Here is a 25,327-nt window from a genome sequence, read left to right on the forward strand (position 1 = left end):
CACAGGGAGTTAAAAAGGGTCTCAAAGCGGGAGACCATGCCGAGCACGTCCGCGATCTTCGACTTCGTCGTCTTCCCCCCTTTTATGGCAGACTGATACCGTTGGCTCTCAAGCGCAAACATCACAGTGGAACCCGTACTTCATTTGTGAACAAAGCGTATGCAAGGACGAAAGTTACACATGGAAATGGTTTCCATCAATGAGCGCTCTCCCCTTTTGCGCAGTTCCAATAAGTCAGTATGAGCCAACAAACTCGTGCGTCACTTTATCCTGCCGAGCCGGCGAAGCGGTGAAAGCCTACTCACAATCGTCAAAATCATTTGCACTGTTAGTGAACAGCTTGTCCTCGCAAAACATATTTACAGCGCCTAACAAAAGCATGGACTGACGCCTCGTGTTATCTGTTGTAGTACTGATTACACTTTTCGCGTATAGTGGAGCTGTGATACTCCCGAAAGAATGCTTACGCATTAAATCATCAAAATGATTTCACGCATACAAAAAATAAATGTATCACATATTCCTGTAGCTTAATTGGCTCATGGTCAGTAAAATATTTATGTAAGATAAACAAATACTTTTTTTTTGCAATTTTCTATCGGGGAACCGAAAACGCATTCGAGTGCCGCGCGTATTCCGCGGCGGCCTGTGTGATGGGCCGGCTCTCTTTTGCCCCGGACAATATGGCCGCCGGTGGCTTCACTCGCTCCCGTAGGCGGCCGTAGCGGCTGCCACTCCAGAAACTTTAGTGTACAACCTCCTTGGTTCTATATCACTCTCTCGAGTGACGCCGAAGGGCACAGACGTGCCGTAGTGCCCGCGCCCAAGCTATAACTTTTACAGCGAAGCTGTATATATAGCTGTCTTCCGGCGGTGGTCAATGTCTGTCCGTCTACACGTTGCGTCGACAAGAAAGAATTTTCGTCTCCAGTTTCTTGCGAATGCTCTGTAGCTCTCAATCTAATGTAGGCATTTTGGAAAAAATCATACTGAAATCGGCTGCGTTTATCATTCCGCTAGTTTCATTTACTTATAGTAATTACTTAGTTCACAGTGAAGTTGTAAACGTTACAGAATTCCCGTCTGCTGGCAATACATGGCCGTCTACGGAGGGAGTATGGTTACAGAAAACGGCTGTAAATCGTGTGTTATCGAAACTATATTAAAAAAAATTAAGTGACAATTAGTCGCTAAGACGACTCAAACATTACGCCGAGTTTCATCTACTTTTCAATTACGTAGTTCACAGTGAAGTTGTAAATATTGTGGAACTCCTTTCATAGGCTTCTACGGAAGGGAAACGGACAGCCCCGTGTTCGTAAAAACAAAAACAACAACAATAATAATACCTATGTATACATAGATGCGTCGATTGAGCTAAGACGCACCACAAGTTCGCTGCTCGTCCTTCTCAGAGTGGAAGGGCTGGTGATATTTTTCTTTAATTTGATTTTTCGCTCATTTGGTTGTTAGAAGTGTTCATCGAGTAATATCTGTATATACTATTTTTTCGTGCTTTTAAGTTTCTTGGTCTTTTTGGTCAGTTAAAAGAGGTAACGAATAACTGTGGTATTTTTTTTTCTACAAGTTGGGTTACTTTTGTACACTACGCCTTGTTAAGACAGGATCAGGAACCCACGCTTGCGTTCTGAGTGCGAGAGATCGTACGCGTTGAAAGAGACGCAGTTTGATTCAGTACGCGAAGCAGAGGGGCAGTGTTCACGCGACAGCGTTAAGGGCCCCGTGTCGCAGAAAATCCGGCTTCCTGCGTCCAGCGTCGGACGTCGCTCCGGCAACGATTTCGAACCTACTTCCGATCCACGCATACCCAACCACTGTTCTACTACCAAAGTTGCTCGTATCTTGTCTTTCATTTTTTACAAAGTTATTTCTCAGAATTTTGAGAACGGCAGCCCACAAACAAATATAATGGAAAAGACACCAACAGAGCATATCTTTTGTTAGCTCTTCTCAGACCGAAATATTAAAAGTGCGAAACAATAACAGGAGATTGACCCACGCAAGAGGCTGCGTTTCTACCAGGAAGCTTGCCTTTCTGCATATAGCGTTAGTAGCCAGCTTTTCCCGGTAAACATGCCGGTTACATGAGCTGCAGTTGCCGTCAAGAATGAAAAGCAGTAAGGGGTCTTTGGATGGTGTCGCGTTCCACTCTTAAATGCGAAGCTTAAGCGTGTTCCAAATTTTTTATCTGCAGGATGTGTGCGCTAGGGTCGCCACCAAACCGTCTATAGAGCAGAAGCATAGGCTAGCTAAGCGGGTCGGAAAGCTAGAAAAGGAACTCGAGCGTACAGAAGCAGAGAAAGGTGGTAGAAGATAAGCTAGCCAAGATAGAAGTGAAGGGCCGCCATTCCACAAAGCAATGGTGAACGCTTCGATGCGAGCACGGCGAACGGGGCTGTCGCTGACGTGCCGGCCGCGGAAGGCAGCATAGCGAAGGGCGAGGATGAGACGGGGGGAGGGCGTCGTGGTCCCAGGTGCAGCTTTCGGCGGCGAGGAGGAGGAAAAACAGGCGTCGAGTTGCCTTTGTTGGGGATTCAAACATGCATAAAGTAGATCCGGCAATAATATGGTAGATGCAGGCGAGCGATTCCAGGTTAGCGCGCTTCCAGTGAAACCGATTAAGGAAGTGATAGCGAAAGCCAACATGTGGTATCCAATGGAGGAGAGGCACCTATACCCGCGGACAACTTCCTGTGGCTATGAAGGGAAAGCTACAGGCACGTGGCTGCTGCACATGTGTTACCGCGCCAAGTAGCCCGGCAGCGTTTGACAATGGTTTTGGTTGCTCGGAACAAACGCTGAATCGGCGCAGCTTCCACGTGCGACAGTTTCGCATTTCTTCAGACGCGGAAGGGAAAAGCCGCAAAATGAATAAACCTTTACATTCAGTGGGTGTTCTGTCGTATTTAACTGTTGCTAATAAGGTGTTTATGTTTTCTCTTCTCCAGCCTAAACGAACGTGGATTAAAATGCGGGAACTACTTTCAGAAGCGCTCTCACTTGTGCGCGCTTTGCCTCCGTAGCTTTCCCTTCATGGCCACAGAAAGTTGTCCGTGAGTATGGGCTCTCTGCAATGGTCAGGCGGCGCCGCGATCGGCTCAGCCGTCAGCGCCACCGTGTCAGTTGCGCGAAACACCGAGGCGGCCACTGCTATGGAGGCATGCTTTTGCGGCGCCCGTCTGAAACCTGTCGGACGTTCTAAGTCGCGGTTTTAAGGCAATCGAAAACATCGAGGCCCATTTTGGACCACCGACGCTTGAAAAAGGTCGTCAGATTTACGACTACAACCATGTATATCGTGTCAAAGAAGTAAGCATCACGGACATCACAGCGAGGTGCTTAAATTAAGTTATGGTGTTTTAGGTGCCAAAACCACGGTGTGATTAGGAGGCACGCCGTGGTGGGGGACTCCGGAATAATTTGGACCACCTGGCGTTCTTTAACGTGGACCTAAATCTAATTACACAGGTGTTCTGGTATTTCGACCCCATCGATATACGGCCGCCGTGGCCGGTATTTAAAACCCGCGACCTCGTGCTTAGCAGCCCAACACCATAGCCACTAAGCAACCACCTCAGGTCGCGAAGTATTTACACAACATAGCGAGCATGCTTACGACGTCGAACTCAAAGTTAGTTAACAAATAATTACTTTATGCCACTTAAGTGAGAAAATACGCCCGTGGACGCCTCTGAACTGTCAATTGTCGCTTCATTACTTGGAGCGTGCCTTGCACTGCACAATTGTAGAGGTTTTGGCGATTTGGCAGGTAAGTGCTTTTTTCTCCGTTAACAAAGTGCCTCGAGCATATTCTGGTATTGTCGTTCGGGCTCGAATGTGAGAGGGCATTACCGCTGAAGCATCATAGAGAGTAATCAGCTGAGACTAAACAACGCGAAGACTGAACAAATATGCGCTAGCGTGCGCGAGAGAAATACTAATTTTCGAATACTCGATGTGTGCTGCAGTGTACTCCAACTTTAGTTCTGTTGTAAGCGAGGGAAAATGTCGGCACGAATGAGCTCGGTTCCAGAATTCGCGTCTGGATCTTGGCGCAGGAAGAAACACAGCGCGTACCATCGTGTCCTCCAGCACGGAGCGCTTACGAAGCTAGATTTGACACGTAACAACCACTGCGCGTTTGTTTTGGAGTAAGACGAGCTAAACAACTACCTAAACTAATTTACAGGAGCGGGAATCATTTCACGTGTTTTTATGCAGTTGACGCTTTACTGTATGTTTTTACGGATGCCGCTGCTGGTTGTTCTTTATTTTTCTTGTTTTTGCATTTACGTCTCAGTTCGTTTAACAGAAATTCGCAAGACCGACACGAACCGCGACGATCCACTACAGCCGCCGGGTTGCTTCCCTCGGTTTTGAAAGGAAGCAGTACAATTTGATGCCGACATCCCCTTCGTGGTTGTGACAATCCTTAACGCAGAAGTTTCTGCGCTTGTTCTTTTTGTTCACACTTCTCATGAAGGAGCTGCCAAGAGGCCGCGATGAATCTATTGGAAAATTGGAAAAGCAGGCTTGGTGAAATGACGGTGAGGGCCTACCCGCGGGTGCTCACCGTCGCTGCTAGCTGGCGCGACATGTACAGGCAAATTTCATTGCAGGGTGCCCATAGTGGTGACAATGGGCGGGGTGATTGACGTACTGCAAGGGCATGTCGCGAAGCACATAACAAACGGGATTACGGACCTGCGTAATGTTTCAAAGGAGGTGTTAATGGCAGTGTGCATGATGCGAGATTTTGAAAGGCAGGGCTATGCAATTGAAAGGGCAATGCTTGCAGGAAGTGAAGTTTGGACGCTGGCTAAGGCAGTGAGTTTTACGATCATTGACATCAACCGAGAAGTGCACCGAGCAGGCCGCGAAGGCGCTTTTGTGCGTGACATCTTCTGCGGGAACAGCACTTTATTTTAGAGCGCACCTTTTTGGCGCCCGTTCCCGCGTTTCGCGTCGCCGTTGGCCTTGCCGTTGTGCCTCGCCGTAACCAGCTCCGTAGCCGGGACCACCGTGCTGCTCTAGCTGCGCGCGCTCCTGGTGCCATCTCTCGCGCACTGCGCGAGCCTTGCGCTCCCCTTGTCCTCCGAAGCCGGATCACGTGTCCTCGCCTATCCTCTTGCCCCTTTCCTCCGCGCAGCGCCGTTGCGGTGACTTTCGCCTCTACTGTCCACTCCGCTCTCGCCGTCCCTTCTCCCGCTTTCGCGGCACTGCCGCGGTGCCGATGGCGGGCGCTCCTTGCCGCCATCGCGCGTGATCCTTGGCTCTCCATTCCTCCGTCTCCGCGTCGCGTGGCTGTACGGCTTTCAGCCGTGTCTCTCGCTTCCCCGTTTGCGGCGTGCGTTCCTCAGTGGCATTTGTCGCCTCAAGCTGTGCTTGCGCCTGGCTGTCCCCTTCTCCCGCCTGTACTCTTGCCCTATACTTCCCCTTTCCTGGCGCAGTGCCGTTGTGGTGACTCGAAATACAGCTATAGCGTTTCGTCCCCTTACTTCTACTTCGCACCTTAACCTTGTGCGGCCACATTAAGACCTACCTACCTCCCTGCCTGTGAGCGAATGAGTGTGTGAACTCTACTCAACGCCCCTGTTCTCCACCAGTTTCCTCATCCCACCTCGGAAGAAACATTCAATAATCATTGCTAAGACCATTTCATCGGGCGAGGAGGATAGGTCGCGCGGAGAGCATTTCCTCCTCTCTGGCTTGGGCGATCCGCCGCGGCGCTGCTTGAAAGTATTGCTGTCGCGAGCTGCGGAACGATTTCGAGATGTTTTAGATGGTACTTCGTGAAATTTTACGCCATGTCCGTTCATATTAGGTCGTCAGGGAAGCCTTTCGGTGGATCGGTAACTACAGTAGGCGGAAATATCTCTTGGGGGCGCAAAAATGTGACGCGCTTTGTCAGCCGCGGTGTACGGACATTATCAGTCGCGGTGTGTGTATATGTTGTGAACTATTTTGCTCCCCCCCCCATATCGCTTCTAATTTTACAAAGAAAACCAGTGTCTCTGTATTAGCAGCATGAAATGGTAAATTTGCTCACTATCTAATCGCTTGGCGTAGGGAGTAAAACATAAAGCATAAGAGCGCATGCTCGTGCACGGCGAACCTAGCTAGGCAACCACAAAACATTAAGCGGCAGGCGCTATCAAATATTTGTGATGCACCGGCATCGTTCTCGCGCATTTCAAGTCTAGCAGGCTTCAAATTACCATATGTCTACGCTAGCCTTCCTGCATGAGGCCGATGGCGCTGCTCAACACAGCGACCACTGCAGGTTGGTGGACCAGCACAATACATATGTAAGCTGTGCGCTTCGGCACTGCCTTTTTGGCCTGCATACAGCCATAATATATGAGAGGGATCGCATAAAAAGAATGCGATGCCTACTTTTGAGGACAAAATTTCCGTATTACGTGTGAGTGCGTCGTAGAGAATGGAACGAACACAACCGAAAAAAAAAATTCGGTTGTCATTCACTTTCTCGAAAAAGCAAGATAAAACGGGCTAACGCCGCAGTAGGACCTCGCATAGTCACGCCGCACAACGTTTATAAATATGTAACCGCTGATGCCGTATGCTGGGACCATGCGGTATATAGAACAAAGATATATGTAATCCAGTACCTACCACTGCTTAGGACGCTCGCGCAGTTCGCAAACAGTCCCTTTGCTGGACAAGCTTAATTCAGACTGTAAGGTATGCTGCTATTACTTGCCAAAACTATTTTATTTAGGGGCGAAAACCTCATCCATCGAACCAAGTAGTCACGCAATGTAACCTGCAGCGAACAGTTTGAACGCTTGTCAAAGTATAACAGCACAACTCCTATCGTAGCAGAACGGTACCCACGCTGTTACGATTGTCGCGTATGTTTCATGACTCCTAAATCGCAGCTTAGGAATAGAGGATAATACTGCAATAAGGTCACATTAGTGATTCGAACATTCAGAAATACACAATTGATCTCCGAGGCTGATTGTAGGCTCAAATATGCGCGCGCACGTCGCGCTGCGTGTTTCGCCCACCTCAACGCCAGCAGAAATTCCGGCCATGACGCCTTAAACCACTTCAGCACGTCTCACAGAGCTGTTTACCACGTAGAAAACGCGCGTCATTCTAAACAGACCGCACGACCGCGAAAACAAACGCCAGAACCTACCGCCGAGCGTATACCTGCCATGCAAAAAACCGCTTTCACCCAAGCCAGTATGGCGCTGCTCATAGGCGGCGCCACTGCCTTCACAATGTGGCGGCGCCTACGAAAAAACGGTCTATAAGATGGCGCGTCGCCGAAGCGCCGGCTCGATAGCGGCGGATCGCGGTGTGCGCTGCCCAATCTGAAACGCGGGACCGCCTCCGTTCGGCACTGCGTGTTCTATATGCGGTTGCCTGTTGTTGAAATAAGGAAGCAGCTGCGCTAAAAGATGGCGTAATCGTCGGCCAATTTTTTTTCTCTCTTCTTTTTTAACAGCGAGCCCAAATTCTTACCGACTGACCGTGGGTCGAGGAAGAGTGCGCCTTACACCAATGCTGGGTCGGCGATGCAGTCGTCGCAACTCCTCGCCGAGGCTCCTGTGCAGCGTCGCCGGCTCCTGAAGCCATCATCGACGAGACCACCCACGCCGTTCGTCGAGTTGCAGCCCGCAGTGCCGTCGCAGTTTCAACACCGGGCGCTGTCGCCAGGCCTGCGGTACGAGTGGCGGGTGTGACACGCGCTGCTGACTCCATTCCACTCGCCGCCTAGGCGAAAACCTTCAGATTGACGACGAAGTAAACACCTTCTGATTGTTCAGTTTTTACAGCGAATCTGTATACATCTACCGTCCAAGGAAATTTTCGTGTCGTTATTGGCGTGGTAAGCACAAAACTCCCCATACGTGGGCCGAACCCGGAGATGGTGCAATGCCGGGCCGACCCGCGGCGGAAGTGCAGTTCGGCTTTAAGGGGCCCACATACACAGCTTTGCTGGTCATCCTTCTTCACAGAGTGGAATGGCAGAGTTTTTTTTTTTTGCGAATGTTGAGGAGCTGTTGCTGGGTTGCCGCGTCGCCCGCGCAAATCGAGCGCTAAGCGCGTTATCTCAATCGGCTCCTTTGAGTAAATTTTGTGCGCTTGGAGACGTAACGGCCAATCCATCGGCTCACTGAAACCACAGGCATCCAATTTGTCACTGGCTCAGCCAAGCAGCGCTTCTCTGAGAGTTATCGATCGGGAATATATGGGCTTCATTTCGGGTGCTGATGCAGGTCTCGCAATATTTTGCAGCGCGCTGTAGAAGTGTCAGGTCCCTCTCGACCACATCGCAAGTTCACCAACACAGTGACATTGAGGGGCAGAGGAAACTGGACACGTTGATACGGATTTGTGGTGTAACTGACTGCGCAGTAAGCACTATAGCATATCGGGGCTGGTGTTTCGTTTCCCATCTTCGTTCTTGTTTCCTGTATCACGAGAAATTTTACCTAAAACTGGTGAGTCGTGTGTTGTTAGCGTCTTGTCTTTACCGCGCTGTTACATCATGATAGCGGTGCTGACCTTCGTGCTAAAATACACTACCGAGCAATTTGTTTTTCACGAAGGTTGCAGCTAATGCACTCGCGAATGACAAGGAAAAAAAGAAAACGACAGGGACTCGCACTCCATCGCATTTTACATTTCGTGCAACCGCACGATCTAGATTGTTTCCGTTGTGTGTCGAGATTCTGCAACCGTTGTCGCTTAGCCCACGTGCTTTACGGCCACATATGAAGAGAAGGTTGGGGGCACACTTGAACGAGCTTGGCTGCACCACACGAAGATCTGCGCCAGACCCCCGCGCCGGCTCCTGGTGCGCCACGTCCAGGGGACGATGACATATCGCTAGCACTCCACGACCAGGGGGAGTCTCACAGAGACGATTCGGAAAGCCCCTTAAACTTCGTAAAGTAACGACACTCTCCTCCCCCACCTTCACTCCTCGTTTCTCCTCTCCTTCCGCTCCCTCCTCGACCGTGGCGCCGCCTACACTGCTCGAGCGTAGCAACGGGGCCAACATGCGCTCCTCGCCACTGCGTAGACTCTTCTCGAGCAAAAATGGCACTGATGCACGGCGCGAGGGCCCACGTGATGCTATTAGGCCAATAGCGACGCGGCGTCGGCCTCGGACAGAGCGCGCGAGCAGAAGGCGGCATTCTTCAAAGCGTGGCACTACTTTACGAAGTTTAAGGGGCTTTAACGATTCGGACTACAGAGTCGTCAATGAACAAAGTCATCTCTAAGACCGAACTTGGCCCACTCGACACCGCGCGAGATGCACGAAGGAACGGCGTTTCCAGTGTGAAGGTTTTAATAGAAGGTTATAGAACGTCAAAACATGTGCATAACTGTCGTTATTAAACGACGTGAGCCCCCGAGTGACGCGTAAAAAACCAATTAAGCATAACGAAAAGCGTGCTATAAAACGCCACTATCTGCACCGTTAATGTAATGCGCGACAGAACAGAACAAATCAACGCATAGAGCCTGTGAAGAGTGTGTGCGCACACTTTGGCAGCTATGCTGCGGTTTAACGTAACAATTGCAATAGCGACAAACACACATATACATACAGGCTTCGTAGGGCCAAGTGCGTGAATCTCATTAGTTTCGCGCGCAGTTCTGACAAACGCAACAGACGTCACCTTTCCATCCAAAACGCCTCAGAAGACAGCGGTCCTAGATCTGTCACAAGCTAATGCTATTAAGCGTCGTCTTAGCAGTTCTTGGAAGCTCTGAATACCAAAAGTACAGTAGTGTCAGATAAAAAAAAATATCGTCCGCTGTATTTACAACGCCTGTAAACACTAAAAAGAACCACAACCCAGGGCTGAGTTGACCCGAGTCGTTGCGATGGTGCAAGTCAGACGTACGGACAGTATGATTGCAGACACTGCTAGAAGCTGCTGTTGCAGTCCGTTCGAGTAACCTCGAGTGCACAGGTGACGAAAGTCGCAATCTTCGTCTGAATCCAGTGTCCCTCAAGCCGCTGGCTGTTCGAGTCGTCCGCAGGAAAGAAAGGCACGACGGGTGAAGGCTTTCTCGCCGTGGGCTCACTGGAAGGCGCCGACCACGAAGAGCACGGCGAACGCCAGGTAGAAGAGGAAGTAGACCTTGCGGCGAGGCTCGCACCGCGCATGCAGGAACACCGGCTCGGTGCGGGCGGGCGTGCTGCGGCTGCGCTCGGCCACCACGAACTGTCGCGACAAGAAGGCCAGCGGCAGGCTGCAGTTGAGCGCCTCGCGGCACGCGTCCAGGGTCTGGTTGCGGTCAAACACGCGCCGCCACGCAGTCACCCCGAGCTGCACGTCGTTGTACGCCTCGCTCGCCGGGTCGTTCAGGAAGAGCAGGTAGTAGTAGCCGTCCGCCGGCGCCTGCGCGGGAGGTGTTATGTCTGCGTCTAGCACACGCTCGCGAGCGGCGCTTGTCCACGCTCAGAGTACACAATATGCTATACTTATCAGCCAAAAGCTGTAACGTACGTGCGCGTTCAGTCTATAGCAGGGCTACAAACGGGCCTGGTTAATGATTCGTTGCTTTGTCAATTCTTTACGTCCGATAGTTACTGTGTGTACGTGTCCATCAGTGTCACGAGCAGCGCGCTTTGCCATGGAGGGCCTCAGCCTTGTTGCTGACTTCTGTAGCAACTCCGAGGCACAAACTACACCAATTGTGCACTGCTGTTATCCATACGCGCTTTCTCGCGGCATGGAATGCAAGCGTACACGGTTGTGGCAATCGAGTTAACGGGACTATATATGCTTCTTTCATTTTTTTCAGCCACCTGCGGCGGCTTTAGTATGCAGCGTGTTCCTGAGGGCGTGTGAAATTATCTGGTCGTGCTTGCCGAGAAATATCTTTGCGCCCGAATGTACGCGCAAGCTCAAAGGACGTCAAACCTCGTGCCACAGCACAGGCCGTGGTCTAAGAGGGCCGGCACCACCGCAGGCGTCCGGCACCAAGTCGACGGACGCCTCGGAGGCGCAGCGCACGGACCAGCCCGTGCTGTTGCGACGGATCTGCGAGTCCAAGATAGGGCCCCGCACTGGCGGCACCGGGAACAAGTCGTTGCTCGAGGAGCCGTTCCTGCACAGAACAGTGAAACCGCTGCGATGTAGAAGGGAAGGACTGTGTCGCGCTTCAGTCGCACGATTAAATCGCCGACTAGTCCAGTGGTGGACCATTCATGACAGTGTGATTGAGACATCCTGTCACAATTCATCATCAGCCTGGTTACGCCCATTGCAGGGCAAAGGCCTCTCCCACACTTCAACTACCCCGGTCATGTGCTAATTGTGGCCATGTTGTCCCTGCAAATTTACTTCTTAATCGCATCCACCCACCTAACTTTCTGCCGTCCCCTGCTACGCAACCCTTCCCTTGGAATCCAGTCCGTAACCCTTATCTTCCCTCCTCATTACATGTCCTGCCCATGCCCATTTCTTTTTCTTAATTTCAACTAAGATTTGATGAAGTCGCGTTTGTTCCCTCACCCAATGTGCTCTTTCTTATCCGTTAACGTTACACCCATCATTCTTCCTTCCATAGCTCGTTGCGTCGTCCTCAATTTAGGTAGAACCCTTTTCGTAAGCCTCCAGGTTTCTGCCCCATACGTGAGTACTGGCAGGACACAGCTGTCACAATTACAAGCACACACACACACAAAAAAAAAAACACCCTCGAAGCGCAGCTACGATAAGCAGACGCGCGCAGTTGAGGCATGGGGCTCGCAACTTAAGGCCTACACTGATACCAACACACGACGACGCAAAAAAAGAATCTTCAGTTCGGAGGCCGTATTTTGTGACAGTTCTTGACATTTTACATTGTTACCATCCATCGAGCCAATCTCGTCGATAACGGCAGTGCGGCGGCGCCCGACAAACGTGGTCCGAAACCCGCGATGAAGGGCGAATTAAAGAATCATGTAAATAGAAAGGACTCCAACGTACAGCCCCCAGCCGTCGTCTTCCGCTTTCGAAGCTTTTCGTTCAAGGAGCAAATGACGGGGAACTATAATGCACATTCACGTTGGCGATTTCTATATCAACCGCCGTGCGGCTTAGGCTTCCCGACACTGCTGTCGACGGCTACGAGAGACGCCGCACAGGGCTCCGGATCATCTTCGAGCACCGGGGGCCTCGCAGCAGTGCGAGCGCGGTTCGTGAAAATGCCCCAGCCTCTCATCATCACAACCCTCGGCCAGCTCGCGCCCAGCAGCAGCGTACCACGCTGGCGCAGTAGTTGCTCAGTCTCGCAGCACCTAGTAGCACTGTCGCCCAGACTGCCGGACAGCCACTGCGGCGTGCACCTACCTTCCCGCGACGGTGCTCAGGCACTGCTCGAGCTTCCCGAGTCCGGCGATCAGGTGCAGCTTCGTCCCTCGGCCGGCCGGGCAGCAGGTGACGGAGACGCGAGAGCCTCGCAGGAAGTACATGCCCAGGTAGTAGTACGACGCCACCCGCACGTGCACGCGCCGATTCTGCGCACGGCGGCAGCGTTCGCGCTGAACGACGCCACGCGAGGTGAGCTGTGCTGGCAAATTACGCTCCTTGGAATAACAGTGAGCCTTGCTCACAGCATGCCTGTCAATGCAGAATAGACGCACGGAGGCCAAACAACGATTCTTGTGCCTCGTGTGAGTATTCTGCGCTGAAAGCTATGTGCAATTCCAAGGAGGCAGATTGTCTCCTTCTGCCTCTTCATTGGGCATTTCTTGACATGTCCGAATAATAATAATAATAATAAAAAACGAAACAGAGAACTAGCCCAAATCAACAGCTCTTAGAATCATGAGCAAAAACCTGCTCATGATAAGGTTAACTTTAAAGGCGCTACTGGCGACGTCACAGAGTTTGACAGCGTCCACACGCGGCTAGGTAGTCGTATACGAATAAAAACAAATGAATTGCATTCCATAGGAACAAAATGCTAAGTCTAGCCAATATTGGAGAACTGTTTCTGAACACAAACACACACACTTTTTTTCCACTTTGACATTGCTAATGCGAAGTCATTAAAGGCTGCCCAGACTTGTGAACATGCCTTGAATTTTGTTAACAGCGTGTTCATTTGAGCTGGTTGGTACATCCTGCAAATAACAGCTTTAACCAGCGCGACACACGAGACAGCAAAATCACACAGCTGTGGTTATTTTGTTGTGTGCTGTGTTGCACCGTTTAAAGCTGTTCACAATTGAATTTTATGCCGTCAGACTATCGTACCGGCGGAGTGGTTTCGGCGGGAAATTAAAAAAAAAATTACGTGTCATTTTTCCCGCGCTTACATTCCCGTCAAGTAAAAGAACAAGGCTTGTAAGAATGCTCCAACGGACCGAACTACCTTAGCGCGGCTCCCTAGCGCGATTATGGCGCAATGTAGGCGGGCACGTGTATGCGCGCGCACGACAGGATGAGCATTATCTACGAGATTTGTTCCCGCTGACTGGCCATATTTGGTGCTCGCTTGTAGTCATCGGTAGTGTGTTCCTGCCGTTGTATTTCTCGCAATGTTGATTGAGGTAGTGCAGAACAAGCATTCACGGATTGCATGAACGCTTGACAAACGTCGACGCCTGCAGGTCGATCGTGCTTCGGGTGTCATTCTTTGAAGCCTTGTTGAACGACGGCAGAACTGGCGAATCCGGTGAGGTTGACCGTTATTATTCCGCCAATCCATCGACCCGAGTGACCGATTCAGACGATAACAGCTAGGTGTCAGCGACGAAGTATGAAAAGTGTACTAAAAAAAAAACATTTGTCCCCTAATACCTTGGATTATCAGAGCGGAATTCGTTGCCGTGACAGTCCTTGCTGAAATGAATTTATTGCACGTACGAAGCATCGTCATATCTCATGCCACACGTCCGGCCCCTTTAAAAATTAAAGATTAAATTATGGGGTTTTACGTGTCAAAACCACTTTCTGATGATGAGGCACGCCGTAGTGGAGGACTCCGGAAATTTAGACCACCTGGGGCTCTTTAACGTGCACCTAAATAGTCCGGCCCCTTTGTTCACCGCCGAGCTCTACGTCATGCAGAGTAATATTGTGCCCTCTTTCAGAAGATATCACGGCTGTTGTAACATACGGAATGCTGCCTTGTGTGCGTGCGCGCGCGCACCCCCAACTTGCGCTGTGGTAGTTTTAGTAATCCATCCGCCGGTGAAGCTTGTATACATCAGTGAAAAAAAAAAAAGCGTTATTTACACAGTTCACGAAAACATGGCATTAGTGAACATGACTGCTCGGGAGAGCGGATTTAACAAAAAAAAAAACATAACTCGCGCAATAGTGTACTGACTGGTTGACAAACGTGAACAGGCCGCAGTAGAGTGGCGTTCGGGAGGCCGCGCATAAGCCTCGCCAGAGCCGACTGACCTGCACGGAGTGCTCCGTGACGTTCGGCTCGGCGCCGTCGTACAGGTAGGCATTGAACGTGTGCGTCGACATGGTCGTCATGTTCTCGCACCAGAAGGTCGAGCTGTACTGGCGCAGCGGGATCACGTCCTGGTATCCCATGGGCAGGCTCCGCTCCGAGTACACCGAGAAGCGCAGCAGCAACGGCGTGCTGAGCAGCGCCACGCCGCACGCGACCAGGAAGCAGGCCAGCAAGAGCTTCTTCAGCGAGAACGCCATAGCCCGGTGAGCCGCCTCCGCTCATGACCTGCATTGCATCGAAGCCGCCAGGCGCGCCTCGCTGCGCGCCACGCAGGGTTGTCTCCACTGGCGCGGTCCACGCGAACGGCGCCGGTGCTCGGACAGGAGCAGCCGAAGACGGACGGGCCACGTTCCTCGGCGTTCTCCGACCTGCTTTTGGAAGAAGGAACGATACGTGGACCTAGTGCCGTGCGTCGCCGTAGCTGCAGCGTCGCCGACGAGGCTGCATTGGTCCGCTCCGAGCCCGGACGTGACGCGCCCAGTGTTTCCAGCTTCTTCCTTCGGCCGCCACGCGCAGCGAGCTGTCTGCGAAGATTGCAACGCTGCATACACAACGCAGCCTTCTTTCCTTCGGCTGGCCGGCTTAATTCGAAATGCTTTTCAAAGCAAGGCGCCGCTATAAAGAAAAAGTGTACCGGCAGGTTGCGTAGCATTATGCAATGCACCGTCCGATGATAGTGGGTATCAGGAATTCCTGACGCGCGCGTATTCGTCTTCCACCAGTGGGCGGGGCATCCTCGCGTGTTACAACGTTCAAAACGTAATGTCCGCTTACTTTTGCACTTTGTGTGTTTTTCTCGCCAACCTTTCTCGGCGTGCAATTGTGAATTTTAGACGTTGCATACTCCCATTTGCTTTCTTTACGTTCAAGTGAGGCGCTGGAGGCAGGGGTCTTAATGTAGGAAAACACACTCTTATTAAAGCGCGTGCTTCCACTGTCGAGGAGCCTAAGTGGACATGCCGGGTCTAGACAGCTGCATTAAGAAAGCCGTAATGCATACTCAAGTACGTTTCACAAAACCTTGCTCAAGACACTTTATTGGCAGCATGACGTCTTACGAGCGGTGTTGTTAGTTCGGAGGTCAGCTATCAAGCGTGGCTGTTCAGCTAGATAATGCCACTCAGTTTTCTTTTATTTGAAATAGCTGAAAGTTATCTTTTCAGTCCTTCGCGAATCACACGAACACTTCTTTTTCATTCATAATTTATATCCTTCTACAATAAAAATGTCTCACTGTGGTTCAAGACCGCCTTGCGGGTTTACCACTGCAATGGCGTAGCATGGTATTTTATTTCTTTTTTTTTCATGTATTTACCCTAAAGGCACACACAGCTTGGGCATTACATAGTGGGGGAGGGGGAGAACAATTGATATACAAAGGTATAACACAACTTGCATGTAAGTCGAATATCCTTATATGAAGTCGTACATGCCATGCAACCTTTACATCACTTCTCATTCGACAACATCATACGCCAATATTTCTTACATTATACAAACAATATTACTACATCCTCTGGTCCTCTGGCATCTGAAGAAATGCAGGAAGAAATGTTAATTTCTAATTTCCGAATGTTTCATTAAGTGCTTGTTTGAATATAATATGGTCAGTTATTTCGGCTATAATACTTGGGAGATGATTCCATTCCGAAATGGCTAACTGCAGACATGAAAACTGCAATAGTTTGGTACGTGCAAATGGTTGTTCGACCTTAAATTTGTGACCAATTCGTGGGAAATTCGTTTTGGCTGGTAAGATGTGGCCTGATGGAAGAAAGTTAACTGAGGTATCCTCCTTCTAGTCTGCAATGGGATGAGTCCTAGGTCATGTTTTATGTTGGTGATGCTTGAATGTTGTGAATAAAACCTGTAATAAATCGCGCTGTTTTGTTCTGAAAAGATTCTAATTTGTTAATAAGATGCGTTTGGTGCGGGTTCCATATAAATGAGGCATACTCAAGCTTTGAACGAAGTACGGTGGTATATGCAAGAAGCTTGGTATCACTATTAGCCTGACGAAGCGTTCGACGAATGAAGCCAAGAGATTTGCATGCAGCGGGAACAATGCAACCCACATGATTCTGCCAAGACAAAGTCGCAGAAAGATGAACACCGAGATATTTAAATGATTCTGCAGTTCCTAGAGCCTCACCATTAAGAAAGTATGTGTGTTTCGTAATTTGACTGCAAGTAGTTTAGTATTTAAGTTTAGTTTTTGAGCTATTTACGCTCATTTACCAGTCTGAGAACCATCTTTTAGTCCTGTTAAGGTCATTTTATGGAAGCGCAGTACCGGGCACTACTCGGTCAAAGCCACGGGGCTGCATGCATACTAAGGCAAGCACATCGGTCGTTACCGAAAGCGACTGCAAAACTGAACCCGCGATGCTCAAGAAACGCAACAAAAACGTTGACTGCTCGACTGGCTATTGTGTGATAGACACGCCACGGTGGCACAGGGACTACGGCTTTCATCCTTGGAACGTGTAATGTCGCATACTTGACACGCAGATGTGGCGGCCATGTTTCGGTGGGGCTTCTTCCATGCTTCTTCAGTGATTCTTCTTAGTATATGCCTTTGGCAAACTAGTCTCTTCAGTACCGGTCATAGCCACGTTTCCCACAGGATAGGACAGTATATCCTTCTGCGATGGCGCGTATCCACTGCGGGGGATGGGCCAAGATGTGGATGGAATTAAAGGAAGATGCTGTTAATAAAAAAATCGGCAAAGTGTCGGGTGGAAATGGATGAAAATAATTTTGAAGAATTTAAGAGAACCGCCTTGAAACAACCACGAATTCCTCCGTGGCTGAGCAAACATCCCTGTGGTAGTTTCCAAGAAAGGAAGCTCCTAGAGAAATAACATTTAGAATGGAAAAAAAATTTAAACCGAGTTGCCAGAACGTTGGCTCTAAGATGTTTTCCTTAAAGAAGAGAAACAGCGGCAGAATAAGAGAAAATTTATCTATGGTCTCATCTTCCGCACAGATTGGACACAGATGGAAGGCTGCCAGACCAGCCCTGTGACGATAAAAGTTTAACACTGGTGCTCGACAGCGTAATCGGGCAAAAATTACTTCAGTTTTTCTTTTGTGAAAAGAATTTTTTGTACCACGGGAATAGGAGGTGTCGATATTGTGAAAAATTTGCCGTCGCTGGCTTCAAAAAGTCTTGAGCAATTGCACATCTCCCGAATCTAGCAGTAGTTCGGTAAGCTGATGTAGCAAGTGATGATAGTGCAGGGCCATTGAGGGCCGCTCTCGCGAGGCTGTCAGCCATGCCGTTCATGAGTAACCCCTTATGTCCAGGCACCCAAAGTAATCTATGTGGGCAGGCACTAGAAAATGAAGTGTACGTGGAAAGTTAGCACCACTATTTGTTGTGAGCGATGTACATCAAGAGTCCGTTATTATGTCTACCGGCGATATTGAATTTAGTTCCGCAAGGCTAACGCTACAGCTAGAGATTCAGCCGGAAATACGGATAAGTAGTCCATATACCAGGTATTTTTTTTTCTTTATCAACATTTTTTTTAAAATTCAACTGTGGCATGTAGCACCATTCTACTTGAGCTAGATTTCACTCATAGGCGGACATTATTCGCAAGAGAAATTAAAATGAATATTTGGCTAGTTTTCAAATTTTAAGTTTCGCTGATTATCTGTTCAGCAGTTACGGCACACATCGTAATTTAAGAATTGGAGCCGGTGACTTCGAAACTCTTATCCACTTTGTACGAATTCTGAGAATGACAACAGTTTCGAGATATGCGTTCCCAAAATTTGCGACGCAATGCATCGGCGTTGCAGAATTTTTTTGAGCTGCAATGCATAAAAAGACGTTTTGTTAAAAAAGTAAATGGGGGCACAATGCATCTATATCGGAAGTTTGGCAGCCCGTATCTCAAAACTGTTGCTAGTTACAACGTTCGTTCCAAGTGTATGTGCCTTGTGAAATCACTGGCTCTAATTCTTATGTCGCAATATGTGCTCCAAAGTAATTAATTACAAAGTTGAATGGTGAAATTTTGTTTATAAGTCAACTAGACATTTTCATTTCCAGTCTAACTAATGCCCGCCTCTTCGAGTAATTCAGCTCATTGAGTACACCTGTGCTGTGTATTACAGGCTATTTTTAAAGCTTCTGTTAACGCTTAAAAAAAATTTTAAAAATGAGCACGCGGTCTTAGGCAGCTAATGAAGACAGGGATCGGGCAGCTGCGTGGTCGATAAGCGGTGGAATGTCACCGGGTAAAAAATATTGAGTCGCACCAGCCAAGCACATTTCATTTCACGAAGCCTGCTAGATAGAATAAATTTTATGGAAAGGATGGCTCTGTGGGCGTGTTGCGAGAAAGGAAAATGAGTGTTTTGGCGAGGAGATGGCGTCCTGCCAGGAGCAGCACCTACAACCGGTGTAAGAGCCCGGATTGTCTGAGGCTTCGTTTATGTTAAAATAAATATATATACATAAAAGAAGTTAGTTTTAACCGCTGAAAGCGCGATCGCCTATCGCGACGCCCGCTTTCTTGGCACGACGCGCCGATATTGTGCGTCGTCGCCTAAGGTAGCGGGCCGTCAGTTGGTCCAGCATTGGACAATGGGCACAGCTGCACGCAAAGCGATAACGCGCGACAAGCCTGATTCGCTTACGTTGCCGTCTCCGGTGTGCATTTGCAGCGTCCGCTCTGTTGCCATGTTGCGCAACAGACAGTTGCTGCATGGAAGGTCGGTTACCCTTCGTGCCGCGCATATGCGGCCGGATTGATGGCATTGACGATCCTTGACGTCCAGGAAGATCGCCCATAGGCTGCAGAAAGGGAGCATCGTGTAAGCGCGGTGCTCCGGATCAACTTGGGCCACTGTTTGGCGCGTGCGCCTATAAATCCAACACGTCCGTGTGCTTCTTTGCATTCCGCCACCTGGAAGTGCCGTCGCCGAGAATCGTAGCCGCGCCTTTTGCGCTCAGTGGCAGAAAGCTTTGCGACACTGCATTCTAGATTATCTCCGGTATTGCCTTGCGGAAAACGCTAGATCGTTAGGAGGAACACTGCCTGATCAGTGCGCCGTTTGACGCCGGGTCAGCGAGCTCATCATGTCCCAAGGGTGTCACTGCTACGCTCATGCATGGTCGCACTGCCCTTGCTATAGCACCGCGCGTTGGGATCGCGGATGAAGTTCGAGGGTACCATTAGCGTCCGCTCACGTTGGACAGAATGGTCATTGTCCGGCTCCGCTAAGAAATCGCCTGCTCATTCCGCGATCTCGAGCCCTTTCCGAGAGTAGTTGGCGTGGCTTAAAGGAGGAAGCAGCTTTTGCTTCTCCGGAGCTTTTTTCCACGTGAGCGGCGAGGCGTCAGTGCGAGACTCTTGGCTCGGCGTCTACTGCAGCGCGCAAGTATGCGCCCGTCGTGCGCACCCACCGCTAGCCGCGGGCGAAGCGCGCTGCGCGTCGCTTCACTGCCGCGGGCCAAGCTTCTCGTGACGCCTTCTCGCGCGCGCAGCAGATTTGCCGGCGTAATAATTTTGCCGCGCACGCAGTGCCGCGTACATCATGCAAATAAGGTTCTTTTACTGTGTGATACGTGATCAGTACAGGCCCATTTTGACGGGACAGCAGGCAGTATAATGGCGTACTCCAGGGACTGACAAAGCGTACAAGATGTTTGACATATTTTGCACCGCCGAAAAAAAAAAAAACGGGAACACACAACACGAGGAAGACAGGACAGCGCCCGTTCTGTGTGCTTCATCTTGTGCGTTCCCGAGTTTTTCACCACTGCAAATATGTCGAACTATATTCAGACCAAACAGCCCAGCTTCCTATACTTTAGGTATATAAGCTGTCCTCACGTCACCCTGGCTGAGGACGAAGACCAAATCCTTTTAATAGGCAGACTGTAACTACACATTCTACTAATGGTGGAGCATATGTTGTTGCGGGACCTACGAATACAGGCATACACGCTGTAAAACTAGCCATATGTATAATACCATTTACAGTGTAATGAGCTTAATGGTTGCTTTCCTGAACCGCCTTATATGTGCTAAAACCATACGGCGCGACGTTGTGATCAGTTTTTTTATATCGTTTTTTTTTTTATTGAAGTGAGTATTAGGAGAGGTTTGGTTTTGTATACTCACCCTTGAGTGGGGCTATCCATGTCACTCAGCAGTTTTTCCGGGTTCGCTCTCCGCGATCTCCGAACAAAGCGACCACAAACAGGCCCGTGCATAGAAGCGTGTAGTGTCATGCAAAGCACGGGGAGACGTTCTACGTGAGACGCAGGTTGCACCGAAGGCAAGTTTATTTCACTCATAATGGCAAAGCATTTAGTGCAATTCAAAAAGACAGGGACGTGACAGAAACACAGGACAGCGCTAACTTTCAACCGACGTTTATGGAAACGCAGAGGCCGATATATAGCGAAGCAGGTATGGAAAAATACAAACGATACAAAATTGCAAAATATAAATCACAGTCTACGCATGCGCACGCCATTACCGTCCAGGAACGCGATGTCCTTGTCAGAAAGATTAACTGAAAGTGTACTAACACAGTCTGCACCCTTTTTTTCGAATCAGCCGGGCTTCGATTATTTCACGATGCAGCGTACTTTGCTTCTGGCCTCCACTGTGCATGCGCCGAACATTGGCTTGCACATGTTGCTGGGACAATCGTGGCAATGTTCAGGAAGGTTCCCGTCCCTTGGTTTTGCCGCATTTCGCTTGTGTTCTGCAAGCCTTTCATTGAGCCATCTGCCAGTTTGCCCTATGTATACCCGAACACAAGCTAACGGAATACGGTAAACCACCCCTTGCCAAGCACTCCACAAACTTATTTCTTTGCTTCACTTTACATCTCCTTGATCGTTTGGGAAAAGGTTCCGTCAACTTGCACAACTTTAATAGCTTGTCTGGGGCAGAGAATGTTACATTCGCCTTATTGGCAAGTCTCTTCAGCCTATGAGAGCTACCGTGCACGTACGGAATCACCGCCGTCTTTTTCCTTTCGGTAGACTGTTCGCGAGTCAGGCTACTCTTTGCTGGCACCCGCCCAAGCTCGCAGAGCGCTGTGGGAGTGCCTCGCCTTGATTGATAGGACAACAGAATTTTTGTGACAAGCCACGTTGATCAGAGTGAGAGCCAACCTTCCTCGGAAGCCAGGAAAAGATCGGCGAGAGATCCGGCCAATCAACGGGGATGTTCTTCTGAACGACGCGCAACGGGTTCTGCGCCTAGCCCCCAAGTATGCTTTTGAAACGAAGAAAAGTGGCTCCGCGGGAAAGAAGAAGAAGAAGTGTATCTGTTCGGTCGCTGTTTTTGTGCGGTGCTCTGAGTTTTCTGGTTTTTGGACATTTACGGTTACCATTGACGACGACTGATTAACAAGACGTCGGGCGAAGGTTCAACGAGCCAGGCGCCTTACAGGTGATGTATCGCCAACTTCATCGTCATCTTCATCGTGCCAGTGATGTATCGCCAACTTCATCGTCATCTTCATCGTGCCTTCATCGGCGCTGCCATAGTCATCATGACACGTGAGCAGCGGAACACACGGACGCAGGCTGCAATAAAGCTGCGGGGCTTGCAGCGTTATGTCTGATTGATGTCAGTGTTTTTAAGCCTAGTGCGACATATCAGTGGCGACGAGGCCTAGCGCCGCTAGGTGAGAAGACCCGCGTCAGCATGAGTGCTGGACGGCCACCGGAATTTGCCGATGCAGAAGGTACGTGGCCTACGTATCGCGTTCGCCTGGAGGCGTACTTTGAGGCTCATAGCATCGTGGACCCAACGAAGAAGCGAGCGCTGCTCATCGCTTCGCTCACGGACAGTGCAGTGCGTGTGGTGCAGGGCCGGTGTCAACCACAAAAGGTGAATGAACTGAGCTATGAGGAAGTCGTCGGGTATCTGGAAGATCACTATGCTCCGGAGGTCAACGAGATCGCTGCAAGTTATGCTTACTTCATGCGTTCGCAACACGACGGGGAAGCTGCTCAGGACTTTATTGCGGACATTCGACGCCTAGCTGAGCAGTGTAACTTCGGCACGTCATTGGAGCGCATGTTGAGGGATCGAATCGTTTGCGGAGTGCTGGATGAAGACGTTCGGCGCCATTTACTGACGCGACGGAAGCTCACCTTAGAAGAGGCTGAAGACTTTGCTGTCTCGGCACAGAGAGCTGTTGAAAATGCCAGGAGCATGAACTCGGCGCACTCAGAAGTACATTTTGCCTGACAAAAGAGCCATTCCTCGAAGCGACTTCCCAAGCCGGAACAACGCGACGTGTGTGGAAGGTGTGGAGAATCGCATGCTGAGGATGAGTGCAAACACCTTCGCGCGGTGTGCCACCGGTGTGGAAAACGAGGACATCTACGTCGGATGTGCCTGTCTAGCACAAATAGTGACCGTCGGCAGGGATCTTATCCAGCAAGACAACGGCGCCAGGGTTCGTACGCCATGGCAGCCGGAGAGGACACAAGCTCGGACGACAACGACGCCTTGCACACGATTACAGCGGTTCTCCATCACGCAGCCAGTATCCGCAAGGTTAGGCCTATTTACAAGGACATCAGTTGGAATAATGTTCCGCTCACTATGTTGGTGGACACGGGGTCACCTGTAAGCGTCATTCCCGTAACGGTGTTCCGCAAGTACAAGCAGCTCTGGCCTCCGTTGGAGAGTTCACAGCTCAAGCTTTCTTGTCTCTTGGGAGAACTTCCAGTTGTCGGCCAGATTAGCATGACCGCTACGTGCGACGGGAAAGATATTCCTGGTACTGTCATAGTGGTCGACAGCTCCGGACCATCTTTGTGCGGCAGAGACACTATCAAGGCATTTAATGAAGTTGGAGTGGCAATGTTGTCGAATGTGGTAGCGAATCTGCAACCGGCTGGAATACAGGCTGTCAGCACAGGTCTGCAACAGCTGCTTGACGAATATGCCGACGTGTTTGCTCCGGGACTCGGCCTGTGCAAAGGACTACCGGTCACATTTCAATTGAAAGAAAACGCGTGTCCACGGTTCTTTAAGGCCCGTACTGTACCCTACGCTCTCAGAGATAAGATGTCTGAATCGTTGGATCAGCTGGTCGCGGAAGGCGTTTTGACGCCGGTAAAAACCGCTGAATGGGCAACCCCTGTGGTACCCGTTTTGAAGCGCGATGGGTCCCTCCGACTGTGTGGAGACTTCCGTATGACTGTGAATGCGGCCACTGTGGTAGAACAATACCCGTTGCCTCGAGTGGACGACATTTTTGCTAGGTTAAACGGTGGCGAAGTATTCACGACCTTGGATTTGCGTCAAGCCTACAACCAGTTGCCATTGGATGAGGAAGCAAAGAAGATAACAGTCCTCAACACCCAGAAGGGTCTTTTTTGTTTTAACAGATTACCGTTTGGCGTAAGTTCTGCTCCAGCCATATTCCAAAGGCGAATGGACGGACTGCTGGGGGATATTCCTGGAGTGCAGGTGTACCTGGATGACATTATCATCGCCGAGAAAAAACATGATTCATCTAGGCTCAAAACCGTGCTGCAGCGGCTGCGGGAGTATGGTCTCCGACTGAACAAGGGAAAGTGCAAGTTTCGGCAAGACGAAGTCACATTTCTCGGTCATCGTATCGACGCGAAGGGTCTGCGACCGAAGGACGACAATATCAAAGCCGTTGTTGAAGCCCCAAAGCCCACCTCGGTGAGTGAGCTGAAAGCTTTTCTCGGTCTCATAAATTACTATGGCAAGTTCCTGCCCAATCTGGCCACCATGCTAGCTCCGCTACATGCTCTCTTATCCAAAGGAGTCAAGTGGCAATGGAGCCAGGAACAGGAGAAAGCATTTCAGCAAGTTAAGCAGGCAATTGTGACTTCCAAGTTTCTGGCTCACTTCGACCCGGATAAGCCACTGCGGCTGGAGTGCGATGCATCACCAGTAGGCATTGGGGCCGTTTTGTCGCACCGCGTGAATGGTGTTGACTACCCCATCGGATTCCGGTCCAGGACACTTACCAAGAGCGAGCGCAATTACTCGCAGTTAGAAAAAGAAGCTTTGGCACTGGTATTCGGCGTCGCCCGGTTTAAAGACTACCTGTACGGACATCAGTTCGTCTTAGTAACAGACCATAAGCCTCTTACTGGTTTATTCAATCCAGGTAAAGCCATACCACCGATGGCGGCCGCAAGAATACAGCGTTGGGCCTTGTTTCTTGGCAACTACAACTACACATTGCAGTACCGGAAGGGCAGTGACCATTCCAATGCTGATGCCCTCAGTCGGTTGCCCTTGCCAGTAATGGAGGAGCCGCGGGACTTTGCTGCCGACGAGTACGTTTTGTATGCCCACTCTCTTGAGGAAACAGCGCTTTGCGCCCGCGAGGTTGAACATCTGACTAATCGAGACACCAGGCTTCTGCAGGTTAAAAAATGGATTTCCCAGGGATGGCCGTCATATCTTCCGCAGGGCCATGAGCATCTCCGGCCGTACTTCAACAGAAGAACAGAGCTTACAGTCAGCCATAATTTGGTGTACTGGGGACATCGCATTGTTCTACCCCTGGCAGCGGCAAGGCGTGTGTTGCGTCTTTTGCACGAGACACACCCCGGCATGACAGCCATGAAAACCACAGCGAGAACGTTGTTTTGGTATCCGGGACTGGATTCCGACATAGAGCGACTGGTGAACTCATGTTCCACATGTGCGCAGGCTTCAGCGATGCCACCAGCACAGATACCTTTGGCCTGGCCAGCCACCGGGGAAAGGTGGAGCCGGCTGCACGCAGATTTCGCAGGCCCGTTGGACGGACAATTGGTCTTAGTCGTCGTCGACTCGGAAACGAAATGGATGGAAGC

At 50.2% G+C, this 25,327-nt stretch overlaps 3 protein-coding genes across 6 annotated transcripts in view; 2 read left to right on the plus strand and 1 right to left on the minus strand.

Moving 5' to 3' along the window:
• The window catches only part of LOC142571373 (uncharacterized), a 55,119-nt gene extending 43,995 nt beyond the window's left edge, over positions 1-11,124 (plus strand). For 2 of the 3 annotated variants that reach the window (XM_075679661.1, XM_075679662.1), the window contains one exon: positions 7,502-7,825. In XM_075679661.1, coding sequence (XP_075535776.1) covers positions 7,502-7,739 — 238 coding nt within the window. In that variant the 3' untranslated portion in view covers positions 7,740-7,825. Of the gene's footprint in view, positions 1-7,501; positions 7,826-10,824 lie in introns of those variants that run through there. The other variant, XR_012825865.1, reaches the window with a different exon arrangement.
• LOC142571371 (uncharacterized) lies at positions 9,338-16,296 on the minus strand. 2 transcript variants are annotated; one of them, XM_075679659.1, is made up of 4 exons: positions 14,424-16,296; positions 12,360-12,550; positions 10,944-11,130; positions 9,338-10,418 (listed from the first exon to the last, which is right to left on the minus strand). In XM_075679659.1, exons 1-4 carry the CDS (start codon positions 14,679-14,681, stop codon positions 10,098-10,100), a joined length of 957 nt encoding a protein of 318 aa, XP_075535774.1. In that variant the 5' UTR covers positions 14,682-16,296; the 3' UTR covers positions 9,338-10,097. The 2 variants fall into 2 exon arrangements, with proteins under 2 accessions (XP_075535774.1, XP_075535775.1); XM_075679660.1 differs by having other exon boundaries at positions 12,360-12,526; positions 14,424-16,294.
• Positions 16,297-22,172: 5,876 nt separating this feature from the next.
• LOC142570256 (uncharacterized) lies at positions 22,173-22,721 on the plus strand. The gene has a single exon (XM_075678656.1). It carries the CDS (start codon positions 22,173-22,175, stop codon positions 22,719-22,721), a length of 549 nt encoding a protein of 182 aa, XP_075534771.1.
• The last annotated feature ends 2,606 nt before the right edge of the window (positions 22,722-25,327 follow it).

This window comes from Dermacentor variabilis, chromosome 2, assembly GCF_050947875.1.
Source record: "Dermacentor variabilis isolate Ectoservices chromosome 2, ASM5094787v1, whole genome shotgun sequence".
In the NCBI taxonomy this organism is placed as follows: Eukaryota; Metazoa; Arthropoda; class Arachnida; order Ixodida; family Ixodidae; genus Dermacentor; species Dermacentor variabilis.

Excerpts from the sequence above, each read along its gene's own strand:
- LOC142571371 (XM_075679659.1), bottom strand. The coding sequence starts at position 14,681 with ATGGCGTTCTCGCTGAAGAAGCTCTTGCTGGCCTGCTTCCTGGTCGCG. Across the intron at positions 11,131-12,359 it reads CTGAGCACCGTCGCGGGAAG|GAACGGCTCCTCGAGCAACG; the intron begins GTAGGTGCACGC and ends TGTTCTGTGCAG. Across the intron at positions 10,419-10,943 it reads GGCCTGTGCTGTGGCACGAG|GCGCCGGCGGACGGCTACTA; the intron begins GTTTGACGTCCT and ends CCTCCCGCGCAG.
- LOC142570256 (XM_075678656.1), top strand. The coding sequence starts at position 22,173 with ATGAGTGCTGGACGGCCACCGGAATTTGCCGATGCAGAAGGTACGTGG.